At 47.9% G+C, this 16,962-nt stretch overlaps 1 protein-coding gene across 1 annotated transcript in view; it reads right to left on the bottom strand.

The window, feature by feature from the left end:
- Window positions 1-12,150, bottom strand: part of CEP170B (centrosomal protein 170B) — a 59,815-nt gene extending 47,665 nt beyond the window's left edge. Inside the window, exons 1-2 of the mRNA XM_052783363.1 lie at window positions 12,060-12,150; window positions 10,310-10,445 (exon numbers count right to left, since the gene is read on the bottom strand). Of these exons, the coding sequence (XP_052639323.1) occupies window positions 10,310-10,414 (105 nt within the window). The 5' untranslated portion in view covers window positions 10,415-10,445; window positions 12,060-12,150. The remainder of the gene's footprint in view (window positions 1-10,309; window positions 10,446-12,059) is intronic.
- Window positions 12,151-16,962: the final 4,812 nt, after the last annotated feature.

Here is a 16,962-nt window from a genome sequence, read left to right as displayed (position 1 = left end):
TCCTATATCCTGCTATGCCGAGCCCTGAATGCGGGAAGCGATGCACAGCAACGCCCTCGCAGCAGGGGCACACGCAAAACTCTCGCCCCCATGCAATCCCCACGCTTGGTGTCTGACACCGACCTCAAGGTAGGGCAGGTCTTAAGTGTTTGCAGTGGAAAGCTGCTGCTTCTTTCCGCTACTATTCATATTAGATGCAGCCCCTCAGTCCAATTTGCAATTGCTCAAGTGGCTGTGGCACGTATGTGCAGCATTAAGGTAAGGATGGTCCAGGTAGGGATGGTTGAGGAATGCTGTCCAGGGCCCGCACCTCAGCACACAGCCCTGAGGGCATGAACGTCTCCAGCCGCAGGCTCGAGTATCACAGCAGCTGATGCTTCACGAGCTGGGGTTGTACCTGACCTGCCACACGGGCCCTCACACCCTTTGGGAGGATGCGAGAAGCTCTCCTTCCACTGCCCTGCCTGCCCAGGGTCCATCCCCACAGCCACTGGGTAGAAATCCCTTCCCCATCCATGGGCATTTATATAACTACGTTTCATCCTGCTAGACTCAAAGACAACCACGCGCAGGGATCCTGCCTGCACAGCACAGATGCAAGGTTTTCTCTGGTCCCTTTGCTACCCAAAATTGTGGACATCACTGTTCCCAACGGGATGTGAGGGAACTTTGATTAACTGGTGCAGCAGTGTTTGCTTTAGCTTTTTACAGCATGTCACAGACACTCATTTAAAGATTAACAGAATTTAAAGGCAGAACAACCCCTCTAGCCCCCTTCTAAGGGCAGAAAGGCTTCCACACCAAAAAGCTAATCCAGACAAAAAAATTAGGGTGGATTTTATTGGTACCTAGTCACAGGTCATTTTAAAAAAGGGTTTATTTCTGGGAACCAGCTGTCTCCCAAAAATTCAATCTGCCCCGGATCTGGCCCTGATGTAAGTCAGCACAGCCTTTGGGCTGCTGTATTTTAAAACAGCTGACTACAGCCACTCAGGGGTCCCAATCCAGACAAGAGTCATCATAGGGGAGCAGAGATATATTCCAGCAGCACGATATTCCCCTACATAAAAGCAGGAAGAGGTCACCAAAGAAACCAATTTATGCCAAAACCTCCCATCTTCCTTGGAAGTTTCAGCTGCGTTCAAGATGGAGTCAAAATGATACGCAAAATTTGACCCATAGTCCTGATAGTACCTCTCAGCATCTCTTTAGAGAGCACATCAGGAACATGGCAAACTGTTACACAGATCGCGCTTCAGTGAAATTTCATGCTTTTGTGGAGAAGAGAGGAATTTTCTTAGTTTTATGACAAACCAGCAAACATCACAGGAACTGGCAGCAGGAGTTCCTAAGGGCCTGTCTCCAAGGAAACTCAACTTAAAATAACTAAAATCACACCTTATTTATTTTGATGCAGACATGCCAAAGGTCACTCTTACTTGAGAGCCGAGTTGTGGTTTATTTCAACATCAGTCACATTTAACATAAACCGCTCTTGCATGCAGTGACAGCAGCAACCCAGCGGCTGATCATGCTTTTGTTCTCAGAGAGGAACAGACTGCCTCAATCCCACTTCCAAGAAAAGACTAACCAGTTTCCAGACTGGTAACAGCCAAGAGCCCAAAAACAGTACTGCAGAAGTCACTTCAGCCCAGCACGCCAGTGGTTTCTAATGCATGACCCACTGAATCACAGAAAGTGATTTAAGAAGCCTGAGTCAACACACATTACAGAGCAGCCCATGGGTGCGGAGCTCCCAATGATCTGCAACTCTGCTGGAAAGATTTTAGGCATCTATAAATTGAAAAGCTGCAATTAAGTTGACTGAATCACAAATATAAGAGGACTCCCCAGCTTAAATGCACACTTGCACCACATACTGAGCCTTGCTTATGATCAGTCACAACCTCCACAACAAAAGGCAAGACTGATCCATCTGTCAGGAGGGGATACAGGGGTCCAAGTGGGGAAAAAAAAAATGTGAATTTCCAAGAAAGCGTTAAAAAAACCCTGAAGTGCTTATACCCAGATGTCAAAGCAGAAAGTAACTGGTAACCCTCACAGTTAATCTGTTTCACTGGAAGAGCACTCGCAAAAGGGTGAGCAGCACTCCTCAGCTCTGGCAAGGATCACTGAGATTCTGCTTGGACCCAAACAGCAAAACCAGAGCTGGAGCACCTCAGACAAGATCAAGAATGGGAAAAGAAGGCAAGGAAGGGAGGTGTACTAAGCACTAGTGATCTGCAGGCAAGAAATAAGACTACACTCCAAGAGGCCAGGAATGAAGGAGGAACACCGTGTTCTCACCATATCCCAACACTGGACCTGTTATCAAATGAAAACAACTCTTGGGAAAACACAATGTGTGCTTTTCTGATTAACAACATGTACACTTCTCTGAAGGGGAAACATGGACACTGATTTGTTACTACACTAAGCTCATCCAGGGCTTGCATTTCCAGACATTCAAATCACTTCCTAATATAAGGCTGTCCTGCTTCTCCATCATACTATCTACAATGCATCATGTTTTAAATGCGTAGTAGACAAAATGCACGTGCAGCATATATCTGAAGAGAGAGGTATTTTATAGCTCTTCTTTCTTCCACGATCATATTAAACAGATAGTCCAAATCACAGACAGGAATGGCATCTCTGGGTCTGCCAGTCCCACATCAGTACCAACATCTTGGATCATCAGTCTCCAATCAGTCATGCAACCAGGCAGCTCACCTGTGATTCAAAACTGCATGCATCAAATCAGCAAAAGCCCCTACTTAGCATGGGAGCAGCAAAAGCAGCAAAAGAAGTGCGCAGGAGTCTCCACAGAGGTACATATCTTGCTGGCTATGTGTGCTGCAGATACCCTACAGCACTGTGTTTGGTGAAGAGTCTGATACATAGGACCGGGCACTCCGGATGAAAGTATGAGCCGCAGAGATGCCGAGCAAAACCCACAAGGAAACAAGACCTGCTTAGGAAGGCAGGAGGAGAAATACAGCCAGACAGCCTGCGTTTCCCCACAGGGCCAAGGGAGCAGACACAGCTCAGCTGTCTACGTAGATACAGATGCTGCTTCTTCCCCAGGAGAATTACTATGGGCAAAAACGTACTGCTCAGGGTTGAGATTTGGACCACAGCCCTGCCAGTGCCATGAGGCATCGTGGTATTGGAGATAAAATAAACAAATGAGAGCAGTTTCCCTATTCCTCACTACAGTCTGTTGTGAATGTCTGGCACAAGCTAACTGCAGCATTCTGGTGGCAGCATGCAATAAACATTTGCTCAAATACTTTCCATAGTGAACAGGTTACATTTCTGCCAGCACTGTGCTCTGCACAAGTGTCCCAGTAAGGAAATACAAACCTCTCCCAGTGTCCCACTTTAGAAGGGAGACAGACAAAGCCAAATTTAAAAAAAAAAAAACCACCCAAAAAACAAACAAAAAAATCCCTTGCATTCTGGCCTGAAATACGATTTTTGCTCCTCAAAAGTAAAACCATGGATAACATTTAATGACAGATATGAACGCTGGGTCTCTCTCTTTCACCACGATGCATTTCACAGAGTTGTGTATATTGGCCACTTCAGTACTTTTCCAGAGTATTAGTGAATGCTCTGTTCTGCCCCAGGCTGGTTGCAAGTGTGACAGCCCCACAAGAGGCAGCCTGATCGCTCCCAGGGGAATGTGCTGCCAGTTTCTAAATGGCTCTGCCTAAGCAGACAATTGTCTCTTCAGCAAGTGTAGCCACCTCATCCTGGGGCTGGGCTCACTTTACAGCTCCCAAGCTGCAGAGGCTCCTGCCTTCAGCTTTGCTGCAGTCAAGATCACAGGCTTAGTGGATCTGTGACAGGACCAGGGCCTGAGTATGCATGCAAAAAATAAGGCAGTGAACAAAGGAGAGAAATCCCCCAGGAAAATTAAACTGTAATCCCCACATCTTGGCAAAGGGATTTGGAGGCTGGCATAGTTCCCATAAAAACTTAACCCGTTATTCTGGAGTAAAACGGGGTTTTGCTTGCTGGTTCCCCATTCCCAAAGTGGAGCACCAGCTCAAGTGACCCAGGGTCAGGTCCTGACCACAGGCAGGGAACAGGCTGCCTGCAGATGCACTGGCTTTCCCTTCGTTTTACATAGCCACCAAGGAGGCATGGAAAAACATCAACTCAGGTGGGACAGAAGCCTCAATTTCCATAGCGCAGCTGAGGTGTGTGCTAGTGCCCGGATCAGGATCTCGGACATGAAAGGGGCCCCCTTATTCCCTGCCCGCTCCAGAGAGGGACAAGCCCTCCCTTCACAGGCCAGGCTTCCAGCCAGCACCTTGCCAGCTGCATGCAGCCCTCTCACCCCTAATAACCACCTGCCTGCAGTGCCACCATCACGGCTCTCCCTACCCTGCCTCCAGCAACGAACTCCCCTCCCAGGTTTGCCGGTCCTGCCATGCCTCCAGCCTCCTCAACCCACATTTCATCAGACATCGTAATCGTCCCATCAACTGCACATTAACAGAAAACAATGGGAGAGGCAAGAGCCAAAAAAACAACTCTAGGCCTGGAAATACAGGATGTGTATCCTTCCTCCCACAGCTGCTGCCCAGGCACCTAGAAACACTACCTGTCAAAAAGCTGAGCCTTCCCAAGGCTAGATCCTTTCCCTTCTGCCTGTAAGACACCTACTTGCTTTGTGACACCTAATGAATGACTCTTGGCAATTCCCAACGCCCAGGGACTAACTTAGGTGCTGGTTTACACCCTCTGGATAACTGCAGCAAAACAGCACGAGCGGGGCACCACCCTATCCCAGCTACAGCTTCCCACTCTGGCCCTGCACCTTGGTGGGGAAGGAGGTCGGGACACTAAAGGCAGCAGAGATTCCCCATGGCTTTTACTGGGAGCTCCCAATGCAGGAAATACCCGAGTGATGGAGCGATAGCGACTTCTGCACTGCAGTGAATTTACCTAGAAGTACCAGGAAAAAGATAATCTACCAAGTTCACACCATCTACTTCCTCCTAGCATAATGCTGTAGACAAACTACACCACACCTATTCACACTTGTTTATGTCTACACTTACTAAACTACATAGGAGAGACATCATATTATCAAGTACAGCCTGGGGAAGGTAGGATATGTCAGGTCAATGAAACCTTAATTTGACCAGATGTCGCACACACGCAGAGTTCACCATCGCACTGTATTATTTGCAGAGTGTACTGTGCACACTGCGTACCAAACACGGAACAGATCCTGCAGGGAAAAAATATCCGGTAACGACACAATAACAGATTGCATCTTCATGCCTATGTACACAAGGGCAGAAGCAGGATTACACAGGCAATCTTCACACTGGTATGTCGTAACTGCTCTGCAGTGATAAACACTTGACTTAGCAGCCATAAGAATGCTCCTTCGGTGCCTAGAATGCTTCTAATTCCCTAGCTTTTTAACAAAGCAAGCTAAAAAGAGCAAAATGTCTATTCAAGCAGTATCGTTACCATTTATCCGATTCACCAGCAGAACGAACTTGTATGTTCAGCTCACAAGCCCCTGCCACTTGAACTGACTAATTGATACTATAAGCAGCATGCAATGTCCCATATGGACCAGTGACAGATGCTTGGCTAGTAGCTTTCACAGCTATCTGCTGACACCAGAAAAAAAGCAAGTCTTGACCCATCTCAGGCCTAAGGGAGATGCTGCTCAGCAGTCACGTCCTGTAATGCTTGCTTTCCCCACACTGAACAGCTTCTGCCCTATATGCACCACCCTCCACTTCTCTAAGTCCTGCTGCTCCTCCTCTCACTCTGCACAAGTGACAAGACTCCTGGTTGTGCCTCCCCGCTCAGCCAAATCTTAATCTCCTGGTGAGGCTTTATAGAGTAGAAAACCAATGACTAGATGCAAAGATCTGGCCTCTGGCTTCCTGAAACACAGGTCAAGAGGTTGAGCAAGTACTCTGGAAGTATCATTATACTCTTGGCTTGTCCTCACACTTTCCTCGACAGCTGCTTTGACCACTGTCTGAGTCAGGATACCGGGCTAGATGCACCCAGATCTAATCTAGCACAGTTGCTCTTACATCTAAACCCCAGCCTGGTGCATCCTTGCACCTAGCTCTTCTTTGCCCAACCTGCAACAGTTCTGTCCTCCAATATGTCCTATCACCAACCTCACTGCCAGATGAAGCGGCACTTAAGACAATAGTATCAAACAAGTCCCCGCTGACCACATGCAAACTACAACTTTTTTTTTTTTTCCAAAGATTTGGAACTTGGTCAAATACATTTAGATTATTGATTAGGGGGGGAATCACCTCTGACCTAGGCATTCACTCTTGAAAAGCATCACCCCTGCAGCTCTACAATGCTAAAACTTCAAAGGAAGGTTAAACATACTTTTAAATAGTTTACATGAGGAAAACAGCATTATTCTCAGAGTTGCTCACAGTGAAGACCGAAGAAGGGAGCTGATCGCATCCAGAACACACTGCCTAAACAGATGCCTGGAAAATAAACTCTCATCCCAAACAGTTAACAAAGTTTAGCAGAATTACAAGCACTTGAAAACACTGTCTCCTGATAAGAAGTGTCAAGCTGTCTTAAAAGGCACATAGGACAAAGGCATAAAACAGAAAGCATCATGCTATCTGCACCTACTCCTGCTGTAACTCACCACCTGGCGTAGGACAACTGCATGCCCAAACCATTGCTCTAAAGAGAGGGAAATACTCAAGGAAGCACTGGTTAAACATTTTGCTTTCCCACATTTTCCAGTAAACATCTCTCTCTCAAACAAAAACAGGGAAATCATGACCCTGCTTTCCCTTCTGTTAAATATTTACATTCAGCAAAAACGCAAAAGATGTTTTGTTTAGGGGCAGAGGGGAAGGTTTTAACGGTTAAGTGAAAATTTTGAGTTTGCAAAATGTTTGTCCCCCGAGTAAATACCCATCATATTAAGCAAATGACCAAAGCTGATAAAAATGGCAACTGTATTTCCCAAAGCAGGGGCATGGAGGGGAATTACTTTGTTCAAGATGGTCAAAAAACCCTCTGTTTTTTGTTTTTAAAAAAGTAAACTTTTTCAGAGAGTTACTTCCTACCACCACCAACCTTCACAGAAAAAAACACGCTAGTGCAAGTTAGTGAAGGTCTAGATTTCCACAGTCCTGCTGTTTGTTGACCATTACCTGAAGGGAGCCAGTGAGACTGTTGAAGAAATCAAGCACTGTTCTTCAGAAAAAGGGCTCAGCTGAGCCCTTGACTCTGCGTAACAACACTGTGCATGGCAAGCTACACCACACGGCATTTTCGCCCGTGCATTAACATTCAAACCCAATGTAAATCTCGCATTTACTTGTACTAGAAGCTTTACAGTGCTGAAAAAATGTTTAAAATATTTCTAATCCTCTTAGTAGGTATAGAAGTTTTCAAGGTAGATTATGTTTCCCCACTATCAAACCTACTTAATTTTAAGCTTAAAGACTCTGTTTTTCTTCACCTCTTTGTTAACCAGAAAGCAAATCTAGTACCTGTATGAAGTAAGCAAACACAGGCAAAACTAAAGCTTGATTGTTTGGTGACAAAGCCATCATTTTTTGCCATTTAGGGATCTGATACCTTGAGAAAACATGTTCCAAGAAAATATCAAAAGACAAGACACTCCTAAAACAGTAAAATGAGAAAGGCAAGACTGCAAGGTCTCCAGGACAAGGGTTATCTCTGTGTTGTATGTTTGCACACCATCTAATACACATGGTCTCAACAGGGAACCACAAACCATATCACGATGAAATCACTCAGCAGTAACAGTCTTAGAGACAAAAAAACACTGACCAGGTCATCTAGTCCATTCCCCAGACACTGCCAGTCTGCTCCCAGTTGTGCACTTTAAGGGATTAAACGCCAGTATCTTGAAATACATAAGCAAAGTAACTGTGCAGCGAATATACAGTTTCAGGGTCAGTACCACAGAAACACTACAGGTGCAAACACTGTCACAAGAGCTCTGTCTGCCTGCTCTGATAACTGCCCTGCTTCTTAAGCTTTCCCCAAGACAAATGATTGTGCCGGTCTGCACAACGATTTTGTGACATGGACAGTCACAGCAGGAAAAAAAAGTCTATTTTTAGATCTCATCCTCCATCTGCTCAAACACAATTTTGCTTGGATATCAAGTCTCTGTTCACAGTCTCTCTTCCGCACTGAGTCTTACTACAATCGTCTCATTTGGAGCCCAAGGTAGCTCTGGAAAATGTCTTTATAAGCAAATGGCTAGGAAAATAATGTGCTATACTGTTCAAAATAAGACCTTACATGTGATCCTAGAAAAAGCTTTATTATTGGAAATAATAAACTAATATGTTTATAAAGGGTCACATGTAAGTCATCCTGTGAACATAAGCAGCTGGCTTTTACAGACCATCCAGAGTCTTCACTCTGGTGAAATAATGAAAATCTCCTTTAATACCATCACCACCTATGAGCACCCAAATACAACCGCTTCAGTCACACATACTGCTGGCTCCTTCAGGAATCTCAATTCATTGACCTCGTAGAAAAGAGCATGGCAAGTGTAGAGCGTCGCAAGGTTGCTAGTCCACATGCAACACTGACAAGCCAGCTCAGACTTGCAAAGAAGCACGAAATACTCCGTGTGATATAGACTGGCTCACAATCCACGTTGTCCAGTTAACCCCATAAATAACCCATGAAAAAAGCAATGCATTTTAAGCATGACTGATATTTGGGTACTTTTATTTTAGGGTGTACAACTGGAGACATGTGACTCTCAAAGAGTGCTGAACCCTGACAGTAAAAAAAAAAACAAAAAACACACCAAACCTCGAGTACCTTCAAAAGGTATTAAGATGGGCACCCTAAAACTCTGGCCATTTTTGGAAACCAAGGCCACTGTGTATGTTTTCTCCCTTCAAGTCATGAGAGAACATGGCAATCAGGTTTCTGAGCAGTCAAATGCAGACTTACAGAAAACATCAGGGCATTTTTAATGTCTCACCTTTACATGCCTCACCAGACACGTAGAAACATGAAATAAAAGATAGTGTGATTCAGGGGAAAACCCAAACAAATGATCTGCTGTTGAACAGGAGCATGCTTCAGACTCTACCTCTGCAGCACAGCCATGCTATTCACTGCCAGCTAGCAGAGCAGTACAAACACTGCAAACTCTCCTTTTGCGGATACCAACATTTTATTACAGCTAGACAACACCTTGCCTTCCAAGTACACCTTGTACAAGAACTTCTACCCTCCTAAACAGACCTCCTGCTAACATACCATACAAAATCCCTGCAGTAACTACAAACAGCGCCTGCTTGGTAGATCATCAGCAAAGCATTTAGGACATACCTGTGACCAGGTTAGCAGTGGAAATTATGAGGAGGGAGGCCCTGCTGTGCAGACAGCTTGCTAATTTTACCACCCACAGGCACATTTGCCACCTTTGTAAAGGGGCAAAAGGGGGACAGGCAGGTGCAATCAAATATTTTTTTGTATTTAAGTACTCATGGCATGGATCTAGCAAAAACACTAATTTAATTCTGAGCTTCTACAAATTCCCAAGCTAAACTGCTCCTCTCAAAAGCTCTTTGCAAGATTCCAGCTCCATTTGTTTGGAGTGACATCCATTACATTATGCTGTCAAACATCAAACCACAGTCAACACTTCAGACACGTTGGATTAGGTCCAGCAGAGACACATGCTGGTATGGGAAGCACTAACAGAAGCTGCAAGTTTGCCCGAGTAACACAATTACTTTGGGAAGAGGTCACCACCTTACTCACCCCACAAAAACAGCTAGAGTTTTTCTGCTAAACATCAGTATTTCCTACCATAATAAAAAAACCTAAGTGAGAGGTACAAGCACTGACAATTTAACCAAACTCAAAAGGAAAAATAGGCAAACAAAAACCCCTGCCCCCATTCAAATCACACGTACTAGTAAACAGTGCACACATTAAAAGCTACAAAAAACAGCAGCATAATTGCAGATCAGGACGGAATGGTATGTCTTTGCTTACTATTTCTAGCAGCGTCAAGACAGTTAATCTATTTGATTAATCTCCCACCACTACAGCTCCTACCCATCTGATGACATGGCAATTTGAAAGAAACCTCACTTGCGCTTTCACAAACATATAAAGTCTTCATGGGAACCACAGACTCAACATAAAAAAGGAAGTTCCTTTTAAAAGATGTCTTGCATGCAACATCTCTGCAGATCCCCAGAGTTACGTTCACATCTACTGCATCTTCAGAAGAAACAACATAACAAAGCCATGTTACCTGGAGCATCAGTTCACAGTCATCTCTGCCAACAAATATCATCTCCCGAGGGAGCCGATGGCGAATGCCAGTGCTGCTCACCAAAAACCACGAAGTCACGCTCATTTTGGCGTTTGGCACTTAATCTTTATACATCCTAAATACAAAAAAAACATGACACACTGTGAGCTATTAACGAAGTGTGGAAGTACACCAGTGCATAGCTGCAGTTCCCAAATTTCCCTGTGCCACGGGACCCAGCGCTGCCTCTTGCACTTTGTGTTCGTGCCTTAAATGTCTGGTGGCAACAAGCAGTCGTGAAGCATGTGCCAGGATCTGCTGCCCATGTGCCATGTGTAGGAGCTCTGCAGTCCTGGAAGTATTCCCACAGTAAAGTAAGACTAAGGGTCTGAAGAAAGGATTGTTTAAGAAATGAAGCATGCAGCTGAATCCAATCAATGAAATGATGAAATGTGGTGAGGGAAAAAAAAAAAAAAAAAAGAGAGAGACATCTTTTCCAGAACATTTCCTCGTCACTAGCACTGTGCACAAATCACAGCCTGGGCTTCCCTCATCATCGAAGATCTGGACCAGCACATCAGTGAGGTGACATAACCTGGCTCCTCTAACCTTTCACAGTACACTCCGAGGAGCGGTTACACCAATGCCGGGAGGAAAACAGCCTCCCTATTGCTCATCCCACTGATACAAGTTGGGAGCCCACAAATCCATCCATCCTCCCTCCCTCCCTCACTGCATGAGCTGGTCCAAAAACCAAACCACGCCGCTACCCCAGGACAGGAAACACCGGCTGCAATTCCCAAGGGAGGGTTTTGGCGTACACCGCCCCTCGTTTCCCCCGCAACAGGCAGCAGAGCGGGCAGCTGGAACCTGCGAGGGCAGCAGCGGCGTGCGGCACTTATCGGGAACTCTCCCAGCCACACCTGTTTGTTGTCGCTGCTACAGCCCGGCTGCGGGCAGCCTGCTCCTGCGGCCTCTCCTCCTCCCTCTCCCACAAGATCGCGTTTTCCACTCCCGGCTGAAGGAAAATAAAGTGGCACGCATCAGGCTCCCGCCTTCCCCTCACCCACCTCCCGGGATCGGAGTTGCATTCCTAAATGCGCCGAGGAAAGGCGATCTCCATTTTATCTGGGCTGGGCTGCGCTCCCCGGCCCGATCGCCAGCCTCCCCCGCCCCGGCGGCCCCGGGGAAGCGCAGGTGACACCGGCGGGGAGGATGAATGACCTCCCCGGCAAGGCGCAGGCCTGGCTGGGGGGGGGGAACGAGGCGAGACCGCACGTCCCGCCCCCCTCTCTCCGTCGCTGCGGACACGCAAAACCGCTCGGGGTAGCCGGCGGTACGGGCTCCCGTGCCCCGGTCACGACACGCGAGCGGCCCCGCCACACCGCGCCCGCCGCCCGGCCCTGCCGGGAAAACGCCGCCTCCCCGACAAAGCGCCCGGGGAGGGGAGCCGGGAGCCGCCGGCCGAGCCCCGCGGCCGCCTCGCACCGCCCCGAGCAGGGCTGCGGGGCGGCGGCCGAGGCCGGCCGGCCTCCTTCCCGGGGGCTCCGGCCGGGCCGCGCTGGCTGCTGAGGGGAAGGGCGGGCAGCCCCGGCCGGAGCCGCCGGGGGGGGGGGGGGGGGGGGGGGAGCGCGGCGGGCCAGGTGCGCCACGGGGTCCGTCGTCCCCCCCCTCCTCCACCGCGGGGCGGGCCGGGCCCTTTGTCTGCCGGGGCCCGGGGCCCGGCTCCCCCCTCCGCCCGCCGCCCTACCTGCTGCGGCCCTCGGCGCGGTGGCAGGCCGGGCGCCGCGCCCCGCCAGCCGGCTCTGCCTGCCCCGCGGGCCGCTCCCGGCGCCCGCCCCGCCCCGCCCCCGCGCGCGGCAGGTTCCCGACGTCAGGAGGCGGCTCCAGCCGCCGGGCCCGGCCGCGGCCCCACCGCCCCCCCCCCGCCCGCCGCGGCCCTGCCCGGGCCCATCGGGCCGGCCCGCCCCCAGCCCGGCCACGGCCCTCCCGGGACCCGGCACCTGGGCGGCAGGTGCGACGGACGGGCTTTCTGGGTCGTGGCTCCTCAGTGCAGTTACGGCCGTGCCCTGGCTCAGCGTCCCGCCTTTCGGGCGCTCCGAGGGGCTGGCCGAAGGCCGGCGGAGCCTCGCGGCACCTCTCTGACCAGGATGCGGCTGTCCCTGGCCTTGGCAGGCCCCGCAGGAAACCTGGAGGTCCTGGGGCGGGAGATGCTGCCTCCACTAGCCGCTGGAGCGAGGCCCCACACCAGCCTCTTCTCCCGCCCGAGTGGGTCCCGACACCAGCCTCTTCTCCCACCCGAGTGGGTCCCAGCACCAGCCTCTTCTCCCGCCCGAGTGGGTCCCGACACCAGCCTCTTCTTCAGTCTCCGCCGCCCCTCAGGGAGTAGGTTGGCATCCATCTCCACATGCACTCCTCAGGTCCTCTTGCAGGGTAGTACCTAAAGGCAGTTGGCAGGACAGAATTAATCTCAGGGAACTGACCATGAAGAGCCCAAGGTGGGTGTGGTGAAAGGATGTGCCATTTTATGGGTTCTTTTCGGTTGTAGGTAACTAGAAAATTCCTGAAGAGCAGTAAGTGCAGAGGGCAATGACCACTTTTTTTTCCCATCAGGAGGAAGGCTGAGTATCATGGTAATGGATCCAACTATTTGCCGATGCAAAAGCTTTTTCAGGAGAGCCCCCAGCTCCTGCAGAAGTCAGCGGAACTGCAAACAGCAGCAGCTTCACACTGACTCTCTGGATCCAGCTGGCATGGGCTGCTAAGGAAAGACTATAGGAAGTCAGCAAGTTCATAGTGATGTTTCCCCAGGCTTGTATTTCAGCTGGAAAGGCATCTTTGCATTTATACGCTGTACGTTTAGGTTTGACTACCATTTCTCAGTCACCTGTAGGAGCTTCCCTTGGTGTCTTCAGCGCTGTCGTTTGGAATTTTGGATCAGGATGTAACCTTAATAGAGTCTGATGGCATGGCATGGAAACCATAGGTCCAGTACAGCACTCGCTGAGGGCAGTCCTATAGAAGCATCACTCTGTGGGCTTACTCCTGACCTACAGCCTTACTGCCAGGCTGAGGAGCCAGGGAGGGTGAAGCGAGCTGCAGCAGGACCGTGAGGAGGGAAGGAAAACAGCATTTCTTCTTTTCCCTCCTCTTTCTGAAGAGCAGTAGGACTTCATTATTATTTAATTAATAGTATTATTGCCGCCTTTAATCAACATTTGACTTCTTCCCTGGCAAATACATCATGCCTCAGGGTGATTTCAAGGTGTGATTATGTTCAAAGGCTTCAAAGCTGGCTGAGGCTGCAGCATCTGTGTTTTATTGGAGTGCTCTCGGTACCTCCTTGGAGCGGAGCACCACGCCCTTGCAGCATGCCGTGTCCCTGGGACGCCAGGCAGGAGGATGGAGTGAGCAGCCGCCACTTCCGGGGCGCCTTAAAGGCTTCTGCATTGAGCGCTGCCATAAAGTAATAGAAATCCTTTCTAAATGAAAATGGACTTCCACCATATTTGCCAGTTTGTCCTGTTGTTGAGCAAAGTTTTATTATCGATTTAACTGACCTATAGCTCAAGGTTTTATAAATATTATTCACTTCTCGCTGAACCACATCTATTTACTGGAGACGCTGCTCTATGAGCCAATCTGTAGAGCATCTCTATACTGCTGTAAGGAAGTAGAATAATTTACTTCTTTATACAAGCCTGCCATCTAGGCAAATCTTTGTTATAAGTTGCTATAAAAAGGTTACTGTTTGCTTTAGTCTCTCTTTAAGCCTGGTTTTACTGTTCATTTATACATATGTATTTATCTGAGCAGTCAGTACTTCACTATTTATAGAGAAGAAATATAGTCCCCGTTGCCACCATGCGTCTTCTGACCTGATTGAAGATGCAGTTTAGGCCAACACACCGGGCCTGGCTGAATGCTGCATTCCAGCCTCTTTATTTTATTCCAATGATCTAAAAGGAATAAAAAAGCTAATAAGTGGAGTCCTTCCTTCTTCTCTCTCCTCACCCCTCCCAAAATAGTGTGTGGGCACCAGGTGCTGCAGAATAGCCTGGCGCTACACTGTCATCTTTAAATCCCAGGCAGAGAGTGTGTCTTATGGGGAAGAGAAGTTGTTGCACTGCTGTACTTTGATTTTTACTTTTTTTCCTATTGGAACAAGCCCTATTGGCAGCCACTGCAGCGCTTGGGCTGCTCAAACAGACAGGCTGACCAAACACACAACTGCCTTTGAAAATACAATACTATAAAAGTGTCTTAAAACCGTCTTTTCCTGCTGGGAGGAGGGAAGGCCTGGGAAAGACCTCAAGAAGTTGGGTGCAGCAGCAGCACAATGCGGCTCATGCTAAGTTTGTGACAGAAGGTGCTTATCATGCAAATCTCTCTACATTCATCTACAGCACTGTCACCTTCAACTACAAGGGACATGCACCACGGCTGTATTAACCTGCAAGACCCAGGTGGCAGGAGGCTCACTGTACTGTACACTGTGCAGATGCAGATTAAGGACCAGCCTCTGTCCCAAAGCACTCATATTCCCGGTAAACAAGGAGATTGAAGGTGAGGTAAAATGTCCAGGCAGAAGAATAACGGCGGGTCACAGGGCTATATAGGAAAGCCAGATTTCTGTATCCAGAGCTGTTGAATCAGGACATCTGCTCTATTGAAATATCTTTTGTCTGACACCCTGAACCCACACCTATCACGACTTGGAGCAGAACCGCTTTAAACTGCTGCTTCAAAACAAAGATCCCACCATCCCAAGAGGAGCTGAACTAAATCAAGCTCTTTCTGCCAGGCTCTGATGTAAGGGAGATTTTTGACAGAGTTCCTAAACATGAACTGTCTTGCTGCATCTTGCTGCAGAGGAGGCTTCTGTTCCAGACTGATCATAGCCTGATCCAGACATCCCATGTGACTTTCCTCCTGAAGGGCAGTTTTCCCTGTGCATGACCTAAGGGAAAGAAATAATTTTGGTTATTGCTTAGATATTGACATGACAGGTAGCTTATAAGTAAAGGCGTGCAGGACTGCTAGGTGAACTCTGCCCGATAAACCCGTCACAGGCTGGCTGAAATGCAGTGTGCGCCGCTGCATACACATATATTCACAGGCACGTGTGCAGCTCATGAATTCCTGGCTGCTTTGCATCAAAGAGACTGCAGAAGCATACATCAGGCACTGTTCCCCAAGATTATTTCATTTGCTCTTTGCTAACTTACTTTGAGATGCATCATGAGAGGTTCACAAGTAGGTCACGCAGGGTTTCTTAACGCCTTTCTTCACTCAGACGGATTCTGCTCCGCAGTGATGACTTTCTTTCCCAGAAATCCAAAATTGCAGCCAGGCCAGTTCTTCGGGCCCCACTGCAGGGAGCCGTGCACTCCTGGTGTGTGCCTGTAGCGTTCTCACTTTGGATCAGGATTTCTGCCTTGATTGTTAATGTGAGCAAGGAAGATTTGTGGACTTTTGCAAGAGGACACTGCAGGTCTGAACCTGTGTCCTTTATACAGCTAATGGTGCTGTTGCCTGCCAACAGAAAGTGCAGGATGGAGCCATTTCGTATAGAGCCTGAGACCAAAGCTTTTCATCACTGGTTCTGGGTATCAGCATGAGCTGAATCATCATAAAATGCAAATAATCCCCCTTCTGAATATGTACTTTTTAAGTGCCATTTTGAAAATCTTTCCCTTAGTTTTTTTTGTTCGTGTTGATAGATTGATTTTTAAATGACTAGGTATTTGTCAAGATTATGGATGTTAATCTTAATTTTAGTTAGACTGGTGTAACAACGTTGCTGAACTGAGTTTGGACCAGCAAAAGCAGTCTGCCCCTCCTCTCTGTCCAAGCATCAATCTTTCGCCCTGCCCAATATCTCGGTTGTGCTGGTTGCCAACATTCCCGTCTCCTGTACAGCCGGGAACAGGCCCCAATCCTGCCTAGTCAACTGGAAAACAATAAGACCATTCATGTGCATGGTTATTCACTAGCATAAATGTTTGCAGAGATACAGTCTGACTGGAACAGGCCTCTGTCGTTTGAATGGTTCTACAAGATGGTAGATACTTACAATACTGGTATTTTTAACCCATTTGTTAACCAGCTATAGGGACAGATTCTTAGCTGGAGCGTGGTAGCATTGCTCAAAATGGCTTCAGTTTGGCATCCTTGTTTTATACCAGCTGGAGAATCTTTCCTGTATTTTTTTTTTACCCACAACATAGTCCTATGTAACAACATGAAATTTAATTTTACTGCTATGGAATTTACTAAAATAAAACCCTGTATGCATTAACACTTCTTTTCAGAATGTGCAGTATGGCCTTCTCAAGTCATCCTCTTTTATTCCCCTGCTATACCACAAAAATTATTTTCTTTTTATTATGTAGCTGAAATCATACAGCTATTTTTAATTTATGACCCTCATAACTTGGGGGGAAGGGGGGGGCCAGGAAGAAATATCAATGCAATAAAAGAGTAGAGCTGGTATAGTGTGAACATTGTCAGAATGTCTCATCTAGGATTTGTGTGGTATAAAACTTTGCTGAAAGAATTAAAAACATACGCTTAACTGATCTCATTTTTGGCATTTTTAATTAGTGAAAGCTCAGCAATGATGATGTCATGCTGTCTGATGAGATTAGGTC

The sequence above is a fragment of the Harpia harpyja genome, chromosome 3 (genome assembly GCF_026419915.1).
Source record: "Harpia harpyja isolate bHarHar1 chromosome 3, bHarHar1 primary haplotype, whole genome shotgun sequence".
Lineage (NCBI taxonomy): Eukaryota > Metazoa > Chordata > Aves > Accipitriformes > Accipitridae > Harpia > Harpia harpyja.
This window is presented reverse-complemented; position numbering and strand designations above follow the sequence as displayed.